This window comes from Tenrec ecaudatus, chromosome 8, assembly GCF_050624435.1.
Source record: "Tenrec ecaudatus isolate mTenEca1 chromosome 8, mTenEca1.hap1, whole genome shotgun sequence".
In the NCBI taxonomy this organism is placed as follows: Eukaryota; Metazoa; Chordata; class Mammalia; order Afrosoricida; family Tenrecidae; genus Tenrec; species Tenrec ecaudatus.
The window spans coordinates 109,021,842-109,047,444 of NC_134537.1; the positions used below are offsets into that span (position 1 = coordinate 109,021,842).

At 40.5% G+C, this 25,603-nt stretch overlaps 1 protein-coding gene across 3 annotated transcripts in view; it reads right to left on the bottom strand.

Moving 5' to 3' along the window:
* Nucleotides 1–12,298: 12,298 nt before the first annotated feature.
* The window catches only part of WRN (WRN RecQ like helicase), a 156,117-nt gene continuing 142,812 nt past the window's right edge, over nt 12,299–25,603 (bottom strand). For all 3 annotated transcript variants that reach the window (XM_075556718.1, XM_075556716.1, XM_075556717.1), the window contains exons 33-34: nt 22,521–22,732; nt 12,299–15,677 (exon numbers count right to left, since the gene is read on the bottom strand). In XM_075556718.1, coding sequence (XP_075412833.1) covers nt 15,558–15,677; nt 22,521–22,732 — 332 coding nt within the window. In that variant the 3' untranslated portion in view covers nt 12,299–15,557. The remainder of the gene's footprint in view (nt 15,678–22,520; nt 22,733–25,603) is intronic.

A 25,603-nucleotide genomic window follows, 5' to 3' on the forward strand; every position in this document is an offset into this window, starting at 1 on the left:
AAGCACAATGGGTATGAATTGCTGCATGGAAACGTGCTGATCTGCTCTGTGAACCTTCCTCCAACCCTTAACAACAAGAAAACCAGAAAAGTGTAAACAAAGATCATGGTGAGATATGATGGTACACATAACAAAGATAAGACTTTTCAGTGTTTAAGGAAATGGAAGTAAAATTGTTCGTGCACTACACAGAGGGCAAGAAGGAGCCATCCAGGGGGCAGTGGTAGCCTGCTAATGTCCTTGGATCCAATAGAACAGATAGGCCCAGCCCTCTGAGATCCATGGGGCCCCTTCCTTTGTACAAACGGAAGCCCAAATATGACACGTAAACATATGAAAGTACGAAAATCAAGCGGACATGGTTAAATAGGTTTTATCCTCTCAGCTATATAAATGTAAAGCAAAACAACCAGTCACAGGGTTCCCAAGGTCAATGGGAGTCTGAATTGACTCAACAATGCCACACAGCATGTCCTGGGAGCAGGGCCCTGGATGGTGCCAACCGTTGGCTCTAGACTCAAGGTTGGCTCTTAAACCCACCTAGTGGCACCAACAAAGAAAGATGGGCCTGAGGCCATAAAGATACAGTGTTTCCACTCTCTCATGGGGTTTCCATGAGTCTGAATCGTGACAATGGGGTTATGTACTAAGGGCTTAGTCTAGAAGGAGGGATAGGTGTGGGCTCCACCTGAGTGCATCCTCCTGGCCCCAGTGATCTCTGTCCATGGAAAAGGTAGGGAGTCTTAATCTCCTTCAGGCTCAGCTGCTAAGGTGCCTAACAGGAGGTGGTAGCAGATCACTGTCAAAGCACCAACATAAGGCTTCCTGTGTCATGTACAGTATTCCTCCCTCCCGAAGAGAATTACATTCATCAGTTTAGTTTTCCTACCGTGCTTCGAGAGACCAGAAGTCCTGGCGCCCCAGCAAACCTAGCTCAGCCTTCTTCTTGAGGACCTGACGTCTCTTGGAATGTTCCACTGCCAGGCCCTTGCAGACCCTGGAGCTAGTATCCTGGTCTATGCATACTGGTCCCATCTGCAATAGCTCCCACCGGCACTTCCAGAGCTTGCTCATTGGCCAGTCCCAGCCAGGCCATCCCTCAGGAGATGGATGGAAGCTGAAATTGGGAATGAAGTGTGAACCAACTTATAAATCTGCATCACCTCAGAATTTCCTACCAACATTATTTTTCATTTTGAAGGCAATATATCCTGATTTAATTTTTTAATTGGCATTATAAATCTTTAAATAGCTTGCCCTGCCACCCTTCCAGCTCTAGTTCTTTGAAAAAGTAGATTTTCTTTTTTTTACATTTTATTAGGGACTCATACAACTCATAACACAATCCATACATATACATACATCAATTGTATAAAGCACATCCATACATTCCCTGCCCCAATCATTCTCAAAGCATTTGCTCTCCACTTAAGCCCTTTGCATCAGGTCCTTTTTTTTTTCCCCTCCCTCCCCGCTCCCCCCTCCCTCATGTGCCCTTGGTAATTTATACATCATTATTTTGTCATATCTTGCCCTATCCGGAGTCTCCCTTCCCCTCCTTCTCTGCCGTCCCTCTCCCAGGGAGGAGGTCACATGTGGATCCTTGTAATCAGTTCCCCCTTTCCAACCCACTCACCCTCTACTCTCCCAGCATCGCCCCTCACACCCTTGGTCCTGAAGGTATCATCTACCCTGGATTCCCTGTGCCTCCAGCCCTCATATGGACCAGTGTACAACCTCTGCCCTATCCAGCCCTGCAAGGTAGAATTCAGATCATGGTAGTTGTGGGGAGGAAGCATCCAGGATCTGGGGGAAAGCTGTGTTCTTCATCGGTACTACCTCGCACCCTGACTGACCCATCTCCTCTCCTAAACCCCTCTATGAGGGGATCTCCATTGGCCGACACTTGGGCCTTGGGTCTCCACTCTGCACTTCCCCCTTCATTCAATATGATATATATATACACACATACATACATACACATACACATATATATACATATACACACATATATATTTTCTTTTTTTTTTTGCATGATGCCTTATACCTGGTCCCTTTGGCACCTCGTGATCGCACTGGCCGGTGTGCTTCTTCCATGTGGGCTTATTTGCTTCTGAGCTAGATGGCCGCTTGTTCACCTTCAAGCCTTTAAGACCCCAGACACTATCTCTTTTGATAGCCGGGCACCATCAGCTTTCTTCACCACATTTGCTTATGCACCCATTTGTCTTCAGCGATTCTATCATGGAGTTGTGCAGTCAATGATATGATTTTTTGTTCTTTGATGCCTGATAACTGATCCCTTCAGGACTACTCGATCACACAGGCTGGTGTGTTCTTCCATGTGGACTTTGTTGCTTCTGAGCTAGATGGCCGCTTGTTTATCTTCAAGCCTTTAAGACCCCAGTCACTATCTCTTTTGATAGCCGGGTACCATCAGCTTTCTTCACCACATTTACTTGTTCACCCACTTTGGCTCCAGCCGTTGTGTCGGGAGAGTGAGCATCATAGAGTTCCAATTTAATAAAAGAAAGTATTCATGCATTGAGGGAGTGTTTGAATAGAGGCCCAAGGTCCTTCCGCCACCTTAATACTTAAGCTATAAATATAGACACATCGATCTATTTCCCCATCCTCCTATATATATTTTCATGTACATGTCTTTGTCTAGACCTCCATAAATGCCCTTTGACTCCTAGCTCTTTCCTCCATCTCCCTTGACTTTCCTCCTGCCCTACTACCATGCTTCGTCACCACCTGGGCTAGAGCATACCTCTTCTCTAAGCAACCTTACCCTTGATCATTTCCCACCAGGCCTGCCACTCCCCCCACCCCCACTCTACCATTTTGGGTTCCATATTGTTCCCTTGTCCCTGTGTTTGTTAACACCACTTCCTTACCCCCCCTACCCCCCCACCCCAAGTCCCCCCGGAACTGTCAGTCTCATTGTTTTTCCTCCAGATAGTTCATTCAGCCTGTCCTATTCAGACAGACCTGTGGAGACACTAACATGCACGAAAACAAGACAGAGGAAAACAAAGCAACAGTATACAACCAGACAACAAAACAACAAAAACAAACCACTGACAAAGAACAAAACAAAACACTTCACAAGAGAAAAGCTTGTAGTTAGTTCAGGGATCATTTGCTGGCCCTTAGGAGTGTTTTCCAGTCCAGTCTGCTGGGGTACCACACCCTGGCCCCAAAGTCCACTTTCAGCATTCCCTGGGGACCTTGCCACTCCATTCCCTTGCTGTTCCGCTGCACTCCCCCAGTGATTTGCCTCGGTGTGGTGGGATCAGGTCAGGTGCAATTCTCACACTGTGCCTCCGGTGCTGTCCCCTGTATCGCCCTTAGTCACTGATTGGCATCATTTCTCATAGTGGGGCCAGCCATGTTGTTCTCTCTGTGGACTGGCTGCTCTACTCAGGAACATCATCCTCATGGCCTCGTGGGCCAGGCTGTGTTCCACTCTCTCCTCCTGCCCCTTCATCAGCTCCCGTGTGCTCTGATCAGATATGTCCATCACCTGGAGCTGCAGAGTCAATGTCGTCCTTTGGAACAAATTCTTTTGGGGGGAGGGGCAGGAATCCACTTAATTTATGGTGCTGGGGCCAGCCTCCCAGACCTCTCCACTGGTTCCCTACTCCACGCCGGGATATTGCATTCACACCTTGCGGCACTGGGTTGAAGTCTGGTCCCACTTTCCCTGTGGAGAAATAAACAATACCCTCCCCTTGGGTGGGTTAGTGCCCCATGCCCCCACTACCCTTTTCTTCCTTATATTCATCCTTTTATTTTCCTTTCCCCACCTCCTCCACCGTTGTCTACCATGTGCATCCCTGGTTTTGGTCTGGTCTCTGCCATACTACACAGTCTTCACCCCAAAAATGTTTGTATACAGTAGATTTTTCCCCTATGCCACTTTTGCTTTTTAAAAAATTTTTTAATTCTTACCTCAGCGGGCTCATGTTGTACTTGTCCTTTTGTGCCTGACTTACCTCGCTTAGCATGATTTCCTCCAGTTCTTCCCATGCCGCTATGTGCCTCATACATTCATCACTGCTTTTTAGTGATGCGTAGTACTCCATTGTATGTATATACCACAGTTTTTTAATCCAATCGTCAGTTGATGGAAATTTGGGTTGCTTCCAACTCCTTGCAATTGTGAACTGTGCCGCAATGAACATTGGAGCACAGATGTCTGGTCTTGGTTTGTTTCTTGCCTCTTCTGGGTATATGCCCAGTAGGGGGATTGCTGGGTCATATGGTAACTCTATTTCCATCTGTGTTAGGTATCGCCAGGTTGATTTCCATAGTGGCTGTACGTACTTACAGTCCTACCAGCAGTGGATGAGAGTTCCTGTCTCCCCACAGCCCCTCCAACACTTGTTGCTTTCTGATTTTTTGAATCGGGCTACCTTTGAGGGTGTCAGGTGGTACCTCATTGTTGTTTTAATTTGCATTTCTCTTATGGCTAAAGATCGGGAACATTTTCTCATATGTTTGTTGGCCATTCGGATTTCTGTCCCTGTAAAATTTCTGTTCAAGTCCTTTGCCCACCTTTCAAGTGAGATATTGGTTTTTTTTCTTTTTGGAATCTAGCAGAGTATTGTAAATTTTAGTAATAAGGCCTTTGTCTGATGTGTCATTGCTAAAGATGTTTTCCCAGTCTGTGGAACTCTCTTATTACTCTCTTGGTGAATTCTTTAGATGTACACAAGTGTTTTATCTTCAGTATATCCCTTTTGTCCATTTGTGCCTCCTCTGTGTTTGTGTCCTTCCCTATTTCTGATAGCCTGTGTATTCCCTGCGCCAAAGTTCTCAAGTTGGTCCCAATTCCCTCATTGATGGCCCTAATAGTTTGGGGTTTAACTTCAAGGTCTGTGATCCACCTTGAGTTTATTCTTGTGCATGGAGTGAGATAAGGGTCTTGCTTCTTTTTCTGCATGTTGATATCCATTTTTTCCAGCACCACTTGTTAAAGAGGGCATCGGCTTCTCATTTGATATTTTTTGGGGCCTTATCAAAGATCAGCTGTGTGTATGCTGATGCTTTTATTTCTGCATTTTCAGTTCTTTTCCATTGGTCTGAGTATCTGTCATTGTACCAATACCATGCAGTTTTGAGAACTGTGGCTGCATAGTATGTGCCAAAGTCAGGTAAAGCAAGCCCTCCCACGGTGTCCTTCTTCTTGAGGAGTTCTCTGCTGATTCTGGGTTTCTTCCCTCTCCATATGAAGTCGGTAATCAGTTTTTCCATTTCTTTGAAGAAAGGTGATGGTAATTGTATCGGGATAGCATTAAACTTATATAGTGCTGGAAAAGCAGATTTTCATAAGGAGAAGTGTTTATATGCTCCTGTAAACATACTGGGCATATCCATAAAGATTTTATTTCATTTGTAAGTATATCAAATTCCTCTTCTCTCTTGGGTAATGACTCCCTTCATAGCTCATTCCAAGTCTATCCTTTCCAATCACTTTAAGATGTTAGAAGAATCTCATTTCTGTTTTTAAAATCTCCAGTCTTTTATCTGACTCCAGTTCTCCTTCTCAGCGAGGCTGCTGGTTCGGGTGCTTGTTCCCCCCTCCTCCCTTTGGGGTCTGGAAGTGTAAGGGATGGCTGGCTAGGACTAAATTGTCACCCCCTGGTTGTGACTGCTTCTCTGGTTGACTGGTGGTCAGTCCAGCTGTGGGCAGATGTACAAATAAATGTTCTCTCTCTCTCACGGGGTGCATTAGTTGGTTCTTCTGAGGATTCAAAGAGGTTACCCCTGTACAAACTCCTGCCAAGGATGTTCTTGCTTGGGGGATGTTCACAGAGGTGGCTCTCCTACGAGTTTACCAGAAGAGGGCTTTAAGAGTTGCCTCCCAGAAATCTACTTAGTCCATGGGAAATGTACACCCTTGTGTGCGACACACGGTAGAGACCAGTGCCCCTGAGCACCTACCCTCTCCATGCATGGTGCCAATCATCTCTTGAGGACCTTCCTTTTTCTTTGTCCCTTCATTTTACCACATACGGTAAGATATGCAAAAGGCGGAGTCTGTGTAACACAGAGTCCTGACAAAGAAAGAAAGTCAACTATGTTCCACTCAATAGAGACTGATAGAAAAGTGGTGAGCGTGCCTGATAAAAGGCCCTATCAAAGATACTTGCAAGGCCAGGGCACAGGCAGTCCCCTGAGTTCTGGCTTTCACACATATCATTGTACAAAATTTTAAAATGTGCATTTCAAGTTGGAGCCATGAGGATAATCTGGTATTCGGTTAAGTTAAATTATCTCAAGCATTACAAATGCTTAACATGTCAAACATGTACTTCTTATTCTTCACTATAAAATATTAATGCCAAAGATTAACCCCAAAACTTTTCAGACACTTCTCAAAGAGCTGAGATCTCCCCTAAAGACTGTAGCTATATTTTCTTCAGGGTTCTTGTTGGTTTTGCTTCCCAGAAGAAAGTTAAATGTAGATTTAGCTCTAAAACTACTTTCAGACTATTCCATTGCATCCTTTAGACTTTCAGTTAACTTGGTTGCAAGTAACCGTTAGTTCATGTACCCATAAATACTTTGTCTTATGCTGAGGTTACTTTGCATTAGTCACTTGCACCTGGTGACCAGGCACCTATCCATAGCCCGAGTCTCCAAAACAGTCAAGAGTGGGACCTGGGTCGGGAGGAGCACTAAGAAGATACAAAAACCCCAGTGGGAGCGCAGGGAGAACATGTAAAGTCCGTCTGAATAGCCAACTGGGAGCATGTTGCTTTGTTTGGCTCTCTCCATGTGTGCTTGGCTAGGTTCTCTAGAAAAGCAAAGCCAGTGATATGTGTACTTGTGTGCATAGAGAAAGAGATTTATATCAAGACACAGCTCACACAATTATAGAAGTGGGTAAATCCAATGCAGGTTGTTAGTGGGTCAGATGTAAGCTGGAGGCTTCTCACTATTCATGTAGCTTACATAGGGCTGATAAACAGCAAGTAAGAAGATGAAGCAGGAAGACCACAGACTGGTGGATGCAGAGCTGAATGAATCCGAGGTTAGTCATCCGCCAACAGCTCCTGGAACCAGTAGGCAAAATAAAAAGTTGACAAACCAGATGATGGGAACCAGATCCAGCAGTCAAAGCAAGTTAACTTCCCACACTGTCAATCAATACTGAGAAGACGCCACACCTGAATTGTATCAAGACTGAAAAGATTAAGGTAGTTGTTATTGTTAGGTGCCATTGAGTCAGTTCTGATTCAGGAGACCTATGCATAATAGAACAAGCCATGACCTAGTTCTGCGCCATCTCAATCGTTCCTATACTTGGGTCCATTATTACAGCCACTGGGTAAATCTAGCTTATTAAGGACCTTCCTCTTTTTCGCTAGTCCTCCACTTAACAAGCATGATGCCCCTCTCCAGGGGCTGGTTTCTGCTGACATGTTTAAAATATGTGAGCCACTCTGGCCATACTTATTGCAAGACAGATTCGTTTATCCTTTAGGTAGTCCATGGCACTTTCAATATTCTTCTCTAGCACAATTAAAATGTATCAGCTCTTCTTCGGTCTCCTTTATTCAATGTCCAACATTCACATACCTATGAGGCAATTGAAAATAACAAGGCTTGGGTCAGGCCCACCGTAGTCCTCAAAGTAACCTCCCTGCATTTCAACTCTCTAAAGGTCTTGTGCAGCAGATTTGGCCAAGGCAATGAATTCTCTGATCTTTTGACTGCTGTTTCTATGAGCATTGACTGTGGATCCAAGCAAGATTAAATCCTTGACTTCAACCTTTTCTCCATTTATCATGATGTTACCTATTGGTTCGGTCGTGAGGATTTTGGTCTTCCTTACCTTGGATTGTAACCATACTGAAGACTGCATTCCTTGGAACTTTGCTTCAAATCCTCACTTTCAGCAACAATGTTGTATCATCTGTATATCGCAGGTTATTAATATGCTTTCCTCCAATTGCAACGTCATATTCTTCATAAAATAGATTCTCTGTTGATTTGCTCAACATACAGATTGAGTAAGTATGAGAAGATACAACCTGACACACACCTGTCCTAATTCTAAACAATGCAGTAGTCCCTTGTTTTGTTCTCACATCTGCCTCTTGGTTCAGGTCCAGGTTTCACATGAGCACAATATTCCAAAATTCTCATTCTTCTTGAATCTCCATAGTTTAGTATGATCCAGTCGAATGCTTTGGCAAACCCTCCCCCCCACCACCACCACCAAAGTAAACATCTTTCTGGTATACTTTGCTTTGAGCCAATATCCATCTGAAGTCAGTAGTTGATATCTCTTGTCCCGCATGCTCTTCTGAATCCGGCCTGAACCTCTGGCAGCTCCCTATCAATGTATTGCTACCACCTTTGTTGGATGATCTTCAACAAAATTGACTGCTGCGTGATATCAATTACATTATTGTATAATTTGAGCATTCTGTTGAGTTACCTTTGGAATAAGTACAAATACTGATCTCTTCCAATCAGTTGGCCAGGCATACACGAGTAAGTGCTTCCAGTGAGGAAACATTTCAGTGGTATTCCATCAGTTTCTAGAGCCTTGTTACTCTACCCTATACAGGCGCCTGGTGGTGCGATGAGTCATGTATGTTAGGCTGCTAACCCAAGGTCAATAGTTTGAAACCACCATCCCCCCTCCACAAAAGGATGAGGGCTTCTGCTCCCGCAAAGAATTAAAGTCTTGGAAACCCACACAGGCAGTTCTAGTCTGTCCTATTGGGTCTCAGAGTTGGAATCAACTTGATAGCTGAGTTTGGTTTTCAACTCTACCCTATTCTTCTCCTAACTGCTTAGCTGATTCACAGATCTCAGTTTGGATTTGACCACATGATGTTAGATAATATCACAGGAGAATTCTCGCCCACCCAGGTTGACATAAAACCTAACTACCACACCATGATAGCCCATAACCTTTGTCATAAAGGGAACTTTACATTCTCCTTATCTGTGGGAGGGCCTTTCAATCACAACACTCTTCTATCACTACAACTATACACAATTGGTAGCTAAAACAAGCAGATATCCAAACTAGTTTGACAGTTCCTAAAATCCTCACAACTAGACTAATAATCATGATAAATGAAGACATGATTGAAGGTGTCAAGGGATTTGTTATGCTTGGACACACAATCAATGCTCATGGAAACAGTAGCCAAATCAAAGGACGTGTTACTTTGGGTAAATATGCTGCACAAGACCTTTTTAGAGTTTGAAACACAAGGATGTAACTTTGAGAACTAAGGCGCACTTGACCTAAGCTATGTATTTCTAATTGCCTTACATGCATCTGAATGCTGGACACTGAATAAGACAGAAGAATTGGTGCACTAGAATATGGCATTGGTGAAAATACTGGAAGCAGCACGGACTACCAAAAGGACACAAGATGGCCAGAGTGCTCCTGAGAAGAGGATGGTGAGGTTTTATCTTCATGCTTTCAGGAGAGGCCAGTCCCTGGAGAAGGACAGACTTGGGAAAGTGGAGGGGCCGGGACAAACAGGAAGACCTGGCTGCAACAATGGGTTCAAGCAACTGCAAGGAACAATTGTGAGGATGGTGCACAACAGACACTGTTCCATTCTGGTGTGCTCAAGGTCACTGAGTCGCAGAGAACTCGATGGTAATCATAAACACCAAAAACGGTATTCGGTGAAAAAAGCCATTAATTCACAACTCATAATCGAACAAGCATTTTTCTTAAGACTACAACCATACTTTGGTATGCAGAAGAAATGCTTTAGAGGTGCTTGCCTGTCATCACTCGGGATACTGAAAATATATTTAAAGACAGCATACATAAATAATATATTGTTGTTAGTCCGGGTAGACTAGAGAAACAAATCCATGGACATACATATGTGTATAAGAAAAAGATTTATACACAAGAGCAATTGAACATTTGAGAAAACATCCCAGCCCAGATCAAGTCCCTAAGTCTGATATTAACCCACATGTCTGATACCCATCTATAAAGTCCTCTTCAGACTCATGAAACACATGCATGCAATGATGCCAAATGTAGATCACAAGCCAGTGGGTAGAAAGTCTTTGGATCCAGTGGCATTGGAAACATCTGTGCTGGCAGGGGCCTCTGCATGGCTCTCTACACACAGGGCTACATCAGGGTGGGTCCAAATGTCTTGTCAGTTGCTATGTCTTCCAGGGTATCAGCAGAGTCTCCTGCCTCCAAGAAGGAAGTACCAGATTTCCCAGAATTCTCAGAAGGCCATGCCCATACAGAGGTCTCACTGGCTATCTCCAGACTGACAGGCTAGCCTCCACCCCTACACTCTGAATCCTCAAATTGACACCAGATTAGGTGACTACCACAGTTGTCACTGCCTTGATTTGTGCTAAAGGGCCAGTGGTTTTACTCACTACTAGTTTGCATTCTAAATGCAAGTATCATCATAATGAAAAAGACACAGCATCTTGGTGTTATGAAAATGGTTTTGATTTTTCAGATCCCCTGAAAGGGCTCAGGGGCCCCACCGATCTGAAGAGGACACTTTGAGAATCACTAGACTACATTAAATCTCAAGAGAATTCTGTGGAAAGCTGCTTGATGACAGGGAGAAAATATGTTCAAATATACTCAAATGAAATGCAACAAATAGCATGTTTCTATTAGCCCACTTCTAGAAACTGTCTGAATCAGAAAAAAGGCAAAATCACCAGTGGAAGAATGGTTACATCGATTACGGTATATTCACAAAATGGATCCTACATAACCTCAACCCTCTGTCACCAAATCCATTCAGACATAGAGATGCAATAAACGGCTTTAGAGGCTTTGTAAAGCTTTATTGGAGGCTCTTCTTTCTCCAGCAGAGTGGCTGGTAGGTTTACCCACCGACCTTGAAGTGGAGACACTGCCACCACAGCAGGAATATTATATAGTGTAAACACGAGGTAGACCAACATGTAGAGAGAAAAAAGGTCTTCGTGGTATGGTAAGTAAAATTGCTTGTTGAACACCGCACATACAAAGAACACAACTGTTTGAGCCCACTGTTGAAGCCACTGGGTCAATCCCCCTTATAGAGGGTTTCCCTCTTTTTCACTCACCTTCTTTATTAGCAGGCACAATGTGCTTTCCCAGGAACTAGAAATGACTAAAGATCTATATATCCTCACTCCATGAAGTTGATTCTGACTCAGTGGCTCTATAGAGGATGATGGAGGCAGTAACTCTCTATGGGCGCAGATAGGCTCATCCTTCTCTCAGAGCAGCAGGTGGGTTTCAACGACTGACTTTGCAGTTGGCACTCCATATACCTGACAAACAGCACCACTAGGGTTCCAAGAAATTGTAACTCACAAAACCAATCTCACAGCCACTGAGTGATTTTGATTCATGGTGACCCTGTAAGATAGAGTAGAACTGCACCTGTGAGTTTTCAAGACTAACTCTTTACAGGAGTAGAAAGTTTCATCTTTCTCCCTCCTGTCAATTTGAATCCTTTCTAAGAGGCTCCAAAGGACTAATAACACATATTTAATAGCAAGTATTAAAAATAGGAGTTACCTCTTAGAAAGGTTAGTAATAGGATATGGGTAAATGGGACTAAGCGGGCTTTTATACTTTAAAGAGTCCCCGAGTGGTGAAAATGGCTACTGTGCCGTGAGCCAAAAGGCTGGAAGTTCAAGTTCACCCAATGGTGCCTTGGAAGAAAAGCCTGGCACTAGATTCTAAAAATTCAGCACTTGAAAATTTTATGGAACAAAGTTCTATCCTGACATGTATGGTGCCGCAGTTATAAATTGAGATCACCTCAATGGCAGCTGGTTGACTGATCACCTTCATATTTTAAGTGTAGATGTATTATTCACATTCATATACAAAACTAAGAATGTGATTAAAATTATGGTGGGATGGATACACACATAATGGGAGTTAACAGTGATTATCTTGGCAGAAGAACTGAGTGACTTTTCTTTTACTTTTCTGGGTTTCCTTGTTTTCACATAATAAACATATAGCTTCTTATTCAGAAGTTATTATTTCTTAATTTTTAAAGACAATCAACGATTTTAGAGCAGTGGTTCTCAACCTTCCTAATGCCGTGACCTTCCTCATGTTGTGGTGACCTCCAACCATAAAATTATTTTCATTGTTACTTCATAACTGTACTTTTGCTACTGTTATGAATCATAATGTAAACATGATATGCAGGATGTATTTTCATTATTACAGATTGAACATAATTAAAGTATAGTGATTAATCACAAAAACAATACATTGTTCTGTATTGTGAAATGTTTATTTCTAATTACAAATAAATGCAATTTTGTCTTGAAGCATGGTGTAGCATGGGTAACAGTCTTAATATAACAACAGTAAACTACATTGCTACATTTTTCGACAGTATGGGTAAAAAGCCAACCTCAGTGTGAGGATTAAGATAGCTTCTTTCTCACCATATCAGAAATATTCAGGGCAGTTTTTGCAAGAGCTCAATGCTCATCTTCCACAATAAGTCTACTTCTGTATTTAGACTTGATAACCAACATGCTGGAAAACCCTGTTTCGCAAAGATATGTTGTTGGAAATGGACTAAGAAGATGCAACAGAGTCTCAGACAGAAAAGGATATGACTGCAAACACTTGATCCAGAATTTTGTAACTGGCATTATAGAGAAATCAGTTCTTGCTGCATCGCTAATAAGTTCAATGAACTCCTCTTGTGCTGTCTCAGGAACATCTTCAACTTTGACTGTGAATGGGCTTCTGGCAAGTGCAAATAGGGTGTCAGGTAGATTTGGAAATTACGATGAATTTTCCCCTGCAAGCATATACAAGTGTTCTTTCACAGAAATTATCATAGTAAACCTTTCAATGTCATGTTCCTCAAAGAAAGCAGATAAGGCAGGCAACATGTATATTTTATTTTCATCCTTTTTTTTTTTTTGCCAAAGCTGAAGTTTCATTTGGAATGATCGGATCCTTTCAGACAAATTGAGGCATGTTGCATTTGGTCCTTCCTGTGATAAATTTAACTGATAAATTTAACTCATTCAATATGGCAAATATGTCAACCAAGTAAGCTATTTTCTGTAGTTCTCTTATCGCTGAAAAGTACTTCAAACTGCAGTCTTGCTTTCTGATTAAAAAATGTTTTGAGTTCATCACAAAGTTCAAAAACACGTTTTAAAACTTTTCCTCTTGACAAACATCTCACGTCAGTGTGAAACAGCAGAGCATTATTCAGTGCATCCAATTCATTGCACAGTTGCGAAAACAGTCGACTGTTTAAAGTGCTCGCCTTTACATAATTGACAGAACTTATGACTCTTCATTACTTCTTCTAACTCTTGTGGCAGTGTCTTCATTGCTAATATTTGCCGATGAATCATGCCGTGAGTTCCGATGACTTTTGGTGACTCATTCAGTACCAAATGTTGAAATCCTGGTCGACATCCTAGCATAGCTGGAGCACCATCTGTGCAAACACCACAAACCTTTTCCTGAGATCTTATACTCTTTCAGAAATGAACCAACTGTGTCAAATACATCACGTGCAGCAGTTGTGGTTTCAAAGTTTGCAAAAAATAAACTCATCTTTAAAGTCACCATCATTAATAGACCTCATGTAAACCAGTAACTGTGAACAGTTTGCAGCGTATACAGATTCATCAAGCTGGATGCTAAATATTGGAAGTGGAGCAGATTTAATTTTCTAGATTACCTGATCAAGAATACTAGCAGACATGTCGTCTATTTTTCTGCGGACCGTGTCCTTAGATAAGTAAATTGCACTCAATTCCATAACAAATTTGTTTCCAATTATAACTCAAAGAATGAATATCTTTGGCCACTGGCAACAGTAAATCCTCAGCAATGGCGTGAGGTTTCATAACTGGCGATTCTGAGTGCCACCAAATATGAAGTTTCAACAGCTGTTACCTTTTGTTTGTGGTATTTGCCACCAGTGTCAAGTTTGGCTTTCTTGAGTCCATCAGCTTTGCTCCTAAGATGGTATCCTTGCTGGCAAAGCTCAGATGCTTGCTGTCAAAATGGCGTTTTAGTTTATTCGGTTTCATAGATTTGACTGATAGAACTTCACAACAAATAACACATTGAGATTTCTCAATTCCTGATGTAATTATTGAGGTAAAACCATACTGTAAAAAATCCTCACTATATTTTCTTTTCTTAATGTTCTTTTCCACATGATTCAGTGTCATGGGATGGTTTGCTAAAGAAAATAATATAGAGCAATACCTTTAATAATACAAAAGATGATACATAGCATAGTTCAGTCAATACAGTTCATTAAAGTTTCCTATGATTTACGATTGCTTTTTTTTAACATACCTGTTACTATCAAAAGGGGGCAGTATTCACACCAACCACAGCTGAATATAAAAAGACCGATCAGCATCCAGATAAAGTTCCCATGGTACAGGTATCTATATTTTGCAGTAGTTGATGATTTCACAGTACGTGATTTTATATTCACCCAGTAATTATAATTCACGAAGTATCGTTTTACCTCGAATACTGCTGCTTTTTACACAGTAGCTGGTTTTAACAGAGTAGCTGTTTCCAACACAGCAGCTGCTTTCTAAGTACATTTATGGCGCCAACTCTATCACATACACCTGTACTTGTACAGGATGTCTGTCATGGGGTTGGTGCGATGATGTCATCATGCCGGGTACTTGTAAGTGGGCGTATCTGCATGTGGACCAATAGAGGAGTGGTGTCTTGGTTCCTAAGACCATTGGAAATATGTGTTTTCCAATGGTCTTAGGCGACCCCTGTGAAAGGGTTGTTCAACCCCCAAAGGGGCCATGACCCAGGGTTGAGAACCGCTGCTTTAGACGGTATTTATAAGCCATAAGGTGAACTGCTTAAAGTTTCAGTATACCCACCTCTGGAGTCTGGGCTCTAAATACTGAAGTCACATATACTCCATCAAGAGATGTGACAATCAAAGCTGGCATCCTCAAAAATAAAGGAAGTCAAGACAATTGATAAACTCAACAAAAGTCGAATATATATTCCATATACGGGAACTGGTTTTAATTATTTAAAAACAATAAAAATTGTGCATCAAATACATTGTGCATGGCTTCATAGTACAAATGATATCTTTTGTTAAAATACTTTCCCTATATACATGAAACACAGAATGCCAGGTTTGACTTTCACTGGTCTGGTCTATTAGTGCCGTTTAACAATATAAATACAAGACGTTCTTCTAAAGACAATTTACAAAATAACTATGCTTTCTTCATTTATAAAATAGGATTTAGATAAGATAGGAGCATTTTCTATCACACAAGTGCCATACTGTTGTGTTATTATAGCAATTCACAGCACATTGCATTTAGAAAGCAGGACTTTAACATGGCTTCTCACAGCACTCTTAAAGGAAACCTAATTGTGTATCCTGGCCTATGATGGGCTCACTCTGGCTTTCAGCAGATCCAAAAACTGTAAGTGGAATGCTGACTTAAGAAATGAATTATAGTTCTTTTGTAACATAGCAAGTCACATATATCCTCTGGGAACTTCCAACCTAACTAAAAAGACCCTTCTTTTTTGTCTTGATCTTTGATTTCTTGCTGGCATTAGCGAAGGATTCTTGTCCCTTGGTTAACCATTCAGGTAGTTTTCGCTTTGATTTTTCAGCGGAAGTCTGTAGGAAAGAAAATGAGAATGGATGTCAGTTGCAAAATCGAACCCAGGTTCCTGAAAAGACTACCCTTTTCCAACACCACTACAAATAAGCACAATAGTGACTTACAACATTTATTTTTTGCTAAAAAAAAAAACACGAGGAGTCAATATCCTATCTTTGTCATTTTATTTCCTATTCAAAAACTCTCCAAAAACCAAACTCACTGCCATCGAGTTGATGTGAACTCATGGAGACCCGATAGGACAGGATAGAACTGGCCCCTGTGAGTCTCCGAGACTGTTAACTCTTCATGAGTGTAGAAAGCCCAGCCTTTCGCCTGTGGAGCAAAAGGTTGATGGCTTCAAACTGCGGATTCAGACCAATGTGTAACAACACTACATAACCAGGGCTCCCTCATAGAACTACAGTGGAGATGATTTGCTTGGAGAGAAAAATACTGGGGATTAACTTAGATTTATGACGTATGGTATACTTGGGTCTGGGTTGGCCAAAATAGTGAATTTAATGTTCTTAGGAAAGTACCTGCCTGGGAATACACATACACAAACAAAAGCCCAATGCCACATTTTGTCAGTTCCAATGTATAAGAACACCATGGGCTGGGACTATCTGCCCCATAATGTTTCCAAGGTCGTAATCTTCACAGAAGCAGATCACCACATCTTTCCCATAGAATGACTGCCGGGTTTGAACCGCCGGCCTTTATGTCAGTAGCCACACATACAACCACTGCACCAACAGGGCTGTTTAGTGCTATATTAGGTAGGTAGTTAAAAGAATGTAACTCCAAACACCTTCATTGGATGACAGACTAGAAAAGTAGCTCATCAGCAAGCACCTTGCTGCATGCCCAAGGTAGCAGATTATCAAAATTTTTACTATGTGAAAAATGTTTTCTGTCTCATGGACTCTTTTGAGCATCTGCTAAAAACTATAGCTCTACTTCCCAGTAAAATGGACAAATGTCCACATGCACAGTACACTGCACATCCTTTCAGGGATACATGTACCAAATGAAGCCTCAGAACTCTAGATTTACATCCTAACAACGTTTTTAAAAAGAAAACACAATTATATATAATGTCATCGACCCATGAAAAAGATGTTCAGTAGGTAACAGTTCCACAGGTCTATTTGTGTTATCTCCATTTGAGTAATAGATTCCAATAATATGAGAGAAATCATTCTAACAGGAGCACACCTTCCACTCGAGCACAGGTAATTGAGTCACTGTGACTAAATGATAGGATTTTATCGCAACGATCATGTAAATGCAGCAGGTACAGGCAATGCTTGCTCGGTGACATAAGGTCACCAGGAGTCGACAGCAAAGAATAATATGATATGATTGCTTCGTCTAAGTGACAATGTGTCTGTTAGCTTCAGGTACATAAGCTTCACCAACTATTCCATGTGTTTTATTATATTAGTTTTTCTTATATATAAATATCTGAGGACAGAAAAATAGAAAATTTCTTAGCAAAAGCCTGTAAAACTTTATTTCTTAAAAAGGTATGCATCGTTGGCTGTTAGAAATTCAAAGAAGAAGGGCTGCTTACATATAAGCAAAAGCTAAAGAAAACCAAAACTGAATAAAAAAGCAATTTTATTCCCCAGGGATCTGTTTCCTTTCAGGGAAGAGAAGACCAGTAGAACAGGTGAGACCTTTGTGCACTGCAAGATACTACTATAACACCTGTGAAAGCCAGACCCTGGGTATAGTAGAAACCTGACAGAGAAGGGACATTCAAATATTTGCCAGTATCAGAGACGTAAACAGTGTAAATGTGTGCCTTGTCAGACAGATACAGAAAATGAGAAGTCTGGAAAAACAAGGCCTCACAGGTTTCACTGTACTGGGTTTACCTCAGAACTGAAAATACTACAGATACAAAGTAGTACAGCAATGTAAAAGGGGCATTTTGGTAGTGATAAAAAAACTAACTGGATAACAGATTTGGAACCATTTACATGTTTTTTTCTTTTCTTTTGTGTTTTTGTTTTGTTTTTCTCTCTTTATGTCTATCTATGTAAAATAGACAGGAGAAGCAATCCTGAGGAGACAGCGAGGGCTGACAGTTTGGGTGTAGGGACATAGGAGGTGTGGAGGAGTGGGAGGGAGTGGTGAGCCAATAACCAAAGTGACAGGGCAATAGCAAGGGCTATAAAATTGGCAGTGAAGAGGGCCTAGCGTTCCTGCTCCTGTATGATCAATTAAAATGTATCCAAGAGGAATTACTGATAGGTGAACAATGGGTAAACATGACAGTGGAGCATGAGGAAAGATGAGGAAAGAAGAAGAAAGTAAAAATTATATATATATATATATATATATGTATAAATATAGGTGTGTATATACGTGATTACATAAGTATATAAAGATAGGTGTACAGCTCTATATATGTGTGTATAAATATGTAAATACAACATGGAAACAGATGGACTTTGGGTCTCTATTTAAATCTTACCTCAGTACAAGAACGTGGCACTATATAACACTCACCTTCCCGACATGATCGCTTAAGACAAAATAGGTGCATAAGCAAATGTGGTGAAGAAAGCTGATGGTGCCCAGATATTAAAAGATAGAGCATCTGGGGTCTTAAAGGCTTGAAGGTAAACAAGCGGCCATCTAGCTCAGAAGCAGCAAAGCCCACATGAAAGAAGCACACCAGCCTGTGCGATCACAAGGTGTTGATGGGAATAGGTATTAGAAGTTCAAAAGCAAGCAATCAAATGGATGTGAAGGACCGTGGACAAAGCGGAGACCCAAAACCCACCCTACAGAGGACAAGGCAGAACTTCCTCCAGAGGTTTCTGATACTAAAACTTCACCTTTCTCCCTCAGAGCACCTGGTGGTTTCAAACTGCTAACCTTGACATTAGTGGCCCAATGTATACCCCGCTAGGACTCCAAAATATCTATGCTTCCCCAAAATCTTATTATTAAAAATCCTGTTTAGTCACAGGCAACTATAATTGCTTGCATTTAAAAGTTTGAACCCCTTGAAGCAAGGAAATCAGTTAAGATAGAAGATAGAGTAAAACCTCTGAGCAGCAGAGATGAAGAAAAGCCTTTGGCTTCCTTACATGCATGGCATTTGAAACCAGACAGAACCAAGTTTCCATCCAAATTGAGTTACATGGGCAATATGGCTATGATCATTACTGCTAAAATCCAGGACTTCAGAATAATAAGAATTGTAGTAAGCCTTATTCTTACTACATGATTTAACTCTTTGTTTTTCCACAAAAATGTTAAAGGTTGATGGAAAAGATCCTGGCAATTTCTCAGTGAGAGACAAGAGTCAAAAAAATGCAGTAATTTCTTGGAATCCACCACCTATTGACTCAGAAAGAGAAGATTTATTCACAGAATCTCATTCACACGTAAAACTGATTTAGTAAAGTATTTCTCATGAGAAATACTTCAGGCTTGATAACTAATGTACTTGGGCTTATTTTTCAGTGTCTTAAACAGTTTATAAATAATATTGTATACTTTATATTTATAATCAAACCCAGTGGCGGGGCAGGGACCGTCACTCCCTCTCTTACGCAGTCCGGAAAAACAAGAAGATAAGTATGTTGCCAGTGGAAAAAATTCTGAGAAAAGGTGGCAGAGGGGCATAGCTTTAATGTCTCTGAATTCCAGCATTGAAATAGCTCAAGCAACTCGTTAGTAAAACCGAAAACCTGTATCAGACACTGGAAATGTAACTACATTTAAAGTATCTTCAGGAAACCCAAACTGCTAACATGGGTTGACCATCAAAAGTCTGCATAGTAATAGCAACTGTATAGAAAAAGGAGCAGCAAACATAATCTGAAAACTCGATAATTCTAAAACAGGAGATAAAGCTGAAAACAGAAAGTCTTCATTAGAAAGCAGGATAGATCCTTTGAGAACAGTATCTGAAAGTGGGAAAGCTCAGGTCCAATGCCATAGCAAGTGGTGCCCATGAACTTACTACCCAGTCAAGGCTGCCATTCAGAAAACAAAGCCCCTCTCAGGAGAAAAAGTGGAATACCAAAAGTGAGCAGGGCAGAGGCAAGAGACACAAAAGAGGGCATCTAGATAAATACAGCAAAGAAGCATAGCTCACACGCCTCGTCTCCACATTCTGAATATTACATAAAAACAAGATACAGGAGCTTGGGAAGGTTGGAAACGCAAATCTGGATCTTGCCTCCTTTTGACAGAACAGAAAGACTAATTTTATGTGAATGTGAGCAAGAGAAAATTATCAAGGCTAAATACAACACACTAGACATTTTTGCTTAGGTTCAGAATAAAACGATAACATCTCAAAATGAGCTAAAAAACATGATAACACAACAAAAATAAAGTCAAAAGCAAAAAAATTTTAAACTCAAGAGGAAATTCCAGAAAATAACTAGAATTACAATAAAAATCATTATAAAAACAAATATTAAATTATAAAGACCACAGAAACAATAAATTCACAACAGATTATGAAAAAAGAAACAAAGTGGAAAAAATTGAGAAACAATAAATTCACAACAGATTATGAAAAAAGAAACAAAGTGGAAAAAATTGAGAAAAAAATTTTAATACATGTGAAGTGATAAACACGGAGGTAGGCAAAAGAACAGCCAATATACAGATCTGAGCATTCCTAAGGAAGAAATGTGAAGGTATGGAACAAAAATCCTGTAATTTAACAACCCCTCACACACTAGAGAAAGATGAGACTTTATTTATGTTTTCAATAGGAGCTTTGTAGGCACTTGGTATAGGTTGCAGAAATAAAAGGCAGTGAATAGGAGCCAAGTTACATTCATTTAATCCACACAGATGTTAGTGCCAAGATCAATGAATAAAATAGTGTAAGCAATTCTAATTAATTTAACTTCATTCCTACACCTAGCTCAGAACTCCAACTCCCCACCCCGACAGTGAGTGCAGCAGGGTGTTTGGCCAACGGAGGACTGCTCCTTGGCTTTCAGAGTGTCACTCTCGATGCAAGAAGAGTCTCATCGTTCTCCCACGGCGGCGGTTTCAAACTGCTGCTTTTGCCTTTAGCAGTCCTGAGAGGAACCCCTGTCAGTTATCTAGAACATGGCTGTCTACAAACTTAACTGAAGAACGGAAGAAACTGTAATTTTAAGCTTTTGGGGAATAAGTTGTCCAGCAGGTGGACCATCTATGACCACCTTCAACCTGAAGTGGTAACAAAACTCTAATCATTAAAAAACCACCAAATACCATGCTGCACTTACTGTCTAGGAACTAAAATAATTTCTGAATTAATGAACTTGTATTAATAAAGTTTTATGATAAAGTCATGTAATTTTAGACTAATTTTAGGGAAGATACTGGGGTCAACTTTTCTAATTAATAAAGCTTTTAATAGAGTCATCTTCTAAAGCATTGTTACTCTCTGATTACTATTTATTCCACAGCACATAGGTACAAAGATGTAATTTTCAAAGTATGCTACTTTAATAAAATGTAACACTTAAAGTAACATTGGCCTCTTGGTCATTTGGGGTCCATGTAAAAAGCAACTTGCAGTGTGCTCAAGACCAGGAGCAACAATTCACGTTTGTACCCTAAATAGTCCCTGTGCAATGAGGTGAATTATTTAATACAGCTCTTCTCAGCAAGGCCTTTGTTACTCCTATCAAACAACCTGTTTTCCTGATGGGTCTGAGTCAGAAAGGGGGTGGGGCTGGGCTGGGCTGGGTGGGGCCATACTGATTGGAGTATATGATTCAGCTGTGCGTGTCACAGAGTTAATTGTGACTGGGGTCCTTGATGAACATGCAATGAGCCAACTCAGAAACAGGAAGGGGAAATTTTCACTTCCAGCAAGTGAGAAGAGCTGCGAGGGGAAACTGTCTTTTGAACCCCAAGATGTTTGTACACTGAACCTCCTTGATCAAGGAGACACAGCTTTGACCCCCAGGAGAAGCAGCCGCACCCCCAGGAGCCCGGGACAATGTGGAGGAAGGCCAACTGGGAAGCGGTTGCCTCTTGGAAATTAAGGGGGAGCTGCTTGCTGAGCCATGGCGTTGGAGCTGGGTGCCTTCGGGTGGAGCCCTGTAGCCGAGTGGCATGCCCTTTGCACATTTATTAGAAGCCTTAAAAGAGTTTTGTAACACTGCCAGAGCAGGGCAGAGGCTCAGTGAGAAGCGGAGGGCGAGACAGAGAGAAGGAACTCTCCTGACTGAATGAACACCTACCTACCTGTATGCTAGGCTTTCCTCGCCTGAATTTTATCCGGTTAGTTTCCCTAACAAGCCCCATCAGCGGGAGCACTGTCTTTGAGTTGCGGGTGGCTACTGCAAAGAATGATCAAAGGCAGCCACGGAAGGAGAGTGGCCTGGAAGGCAGTTGTAAAAGGCAGGTCTGATCCCTGCCTGTGACAATCTGTCTTGGGAGTCGCAGGTCAGTCTCCCAGTCAGCCAGAGAGCACTGTGAATAATGGACTGAGACACAAATCATGTTGTGGATATTTAGAATAGAATTTGTCTTCACACTAAGTGTGATATACTTAAAGTCAGTACTATCTACAATTCTGAAAGAAAAAAAAATTGCCAGGCCAGATATATAGTAGATATGAGACAGATGTGAAATTTCAGCAGACATTCTCTATACTATACTTAATAAATAATGGACATTCCTCTCCTTTACTATCTTTTTTTAAAATTACCTATCTCAAACCAGATTTATTAAAAGCAAAAAAAGGCTAGCACACCAATAAAGAAGCTTACATCAGAATTTGTACCAATTCTAAAAATAATGTAGTCTCTATTAGAATATGCAAATTGAGTAACCAAACACTTTATAAAAATTCTACATATAATTAATACCTTCGTGTTAGTGCCTTCTTTCCCGACTCTCTCGGAAAGTAAACAGCTCTCTGCAGAGTCGGAGAAACATCTCTTGTCATCGGAATCGCAGCAGAGTTGGCTCGGCTCTCCACTGTCCTCCTCTCTCCCCAGCATCTCAACTGCCATGTGGATAAGGTGCGTGTCAATGTTTGCAGGAACACATGTTCTAATTAGTTTAATTTTATTCCTGTCTGTAAAAATAAAGAAAAAAATCTTTTAAAACAAATATACAGAACATTTTAGAAAGCCTAAGAGTTGGAAACGATGAAATATTTAGTAAGAAATAAATTGTCCCACCGTCCAAAGGCCTATAGTCCATGAGAGCACAAATGGAGAACATGTCCCGTCACCACTTCACTATGGACTTTGCATAAATTACTCTCTGAATTACAACAACCAGTTTCAGAATTGTTTCTAATGAAATCTGTGCTTCAAATGTCCCCAACAGAAATTTAAAACTTGAAGATAACTACCTTTCTTTAAAAAGATGCAAAGAGAAAAGCTCCATGCATTGGATATTATAACATGGCAAAAGACATTAATTATTTCAAATGCATTATCCCTGGGGAAGATGTGTTATTTTCAGAACCAAGGTACTTAGTTTTTCTTTTCTGTAGCTCCACAAAACGATTTAACTGTTGCCAGTATCTTCACGCCGTTTGCAAACCCTGCCGCAGTGCAGCAGTCCCACCAGGGACGATTTATGGTGCCGGCATTTCCTCCGGCCCCACACTCACCAGCAGAGCTCGGCGGTGGAGAAGCACCAAGCAGCCTAGAACCTATCCACTCATCTTTGTGTGATTTATAAAACAGGTATCAAACATTGTTAACACTCATTCAAATTACCAATCAGATACCAAGTACTTTTAAACGACACCTGAAAAGGTGGTCTTTAGTTCACTATAGTTTTCAGGTTGATATTATTCTTTCCTTCCAAAGACCTTATCTCGTTATTCTAGGGCTTCCTAAGAACACAGCAGTTTAAATTAAAAATGAAGAAAGCGGCCGTGTCAGAAAGTTACACCCAAGAAAGAATTAAGACCGTAGGCGATCTAATTAAGTAGCCGGTGCTCTTTCCCTAAGCTGTAAACTGAAGTTGAATTAAAGTTTTAAAATGTAAGACTGGTTTGAAAGTCTTAGAAAGACAAGATTACCACTATATGTCATAAGAATAGCAATAAGACTATTATATGAGGGGACATCAAAAATAGCAATGAGACTATTATATGAGGGGGCATCAAGAATTTGTGGAAAATTCTATTATCTTTTAACTCCATTTGCCCATGAACTTTCTGAGCCTTCTTGTACCTGTCAGTCAGACTAAAATTTGATTTGTCCCTTGGTCAATTAATTCACCACCACTTCTAGTTGTCATTGAATCAATCCTGACTCAGTGCAACCCCTGTAGTTCAAAGCAGAACTGCACCCCTGCATCCGTTGTTCAATGGCTGATGTTTTTTAGAAACAGATTGCCAGGCCTTGTTTCCTTGATACCTCTGGAGGAACTTGACTCTCCAACCTTTCCGTCGGGGTCAGAACACAGCAACCATCTGCACCACCTGGGAACTCTTTCGCAGTTGGTGTACATCCTAACATCATTGAACTTCCACCAAACTCACTTCATTGGTCAATAGCTGAGGAACAGCCTGTTGTATGTATACATCATAGTTCATCTATGAGTGCTTTCACTTGTCTTCAATCTTACATTGAAATAAAATCCTGATGAACAACATACTGCACACATTTTTTCTGTATTTCTAGATGCCTAGAAGGAGGACTAGTGGTCAAAGGCTGGACACAACTTAAATTTTTTATATATTGACAAATTATCTCCAGAACTATGATAACCAATACAGGATCCATTAGTCACGTGTACTGATTGAGAAGTTGAAATTCAATGAATATGACTGAAATATCAAACTTTTAATTTGATTTGATTTTAACTAATTTAATATCAAACTTTAAAAACTGATGTCCCATTTAGTGGTCAGAAAATTTTAGAATGTATAACTGAATTTGAACACATGATATACTTATCCAAATTGAAAATTTTATGAGTTCTAAATATAGAACAAGTATTTAAAATTAAAATTTAGTATTTAAATTGAGCTAAGCTATAAATGCAAAATGTATACCAATGTTGAAGGCTTAGCGTAAAATAAATGTAACATATCTTACTAATACCTTTTTAATATTGATTACATGTTTAAATAATCTAATTTTGGATATATTAGGCTATATAAAATATTACTAAAACTGATGGCATGTTTTTCTCTTTTAATGGTACTAAGTTAAAATTATACACACATGAGACTCACATACTTACACTGTACAGTATGACACTAGAAAAAGCACACACGTGTTCCCGTACCGGAGGCAGCTACTACAACTGTGTTACACGAGATTTCTTTTCTTTGTGCCTATTTAAAATCGGATAAGTAAACTACACTTTTGAAATTTCACCACATTGTGAATGTTGAATTTACAAACCAATTCACTGGGGAAAATCCTTAAAACTTAGAATTACATTAGTAGCATGGGCTAAACAAATCACATTTAAGAAGAAAAAATGTCTGAGGCATTTTATTCCCTTTTGAATCAAGCTACTTCTAAAATCAGGATGCCTTCTTCCGATGAAAGAGTGATGTCTAAACTCTGCCTACGGTACTGACCCATTGTCAATCTAATGAACATTAAAGCTATTATAATGTAATTATAATACAATTTCTACCATTAGAATATCATATACTTACTTAGATACTTCTATAGGTATTCTTTATATTTTTATCTTAAAAAGTTATAGATATGTGAGTGTCATCTAGCTTTAAAATTTATTATGTCCTAACTTTTCATGCAAATAAGTGCTGGAAATATGAACTAGAGAATTAAAAGATAAACACTGGCTACACTTCTGCATGCTTTAAAGGAGATCATGTTACCTCTATTTTTGTGGAAGGTCCCTTGGAAGCCACTCTTAATTTTCCAGTTGCATGCACATAAAGACTGAGAGAATGAAATGATGAAAAATACTATCTAGGTACCTCAATAAATATCTAGATTAA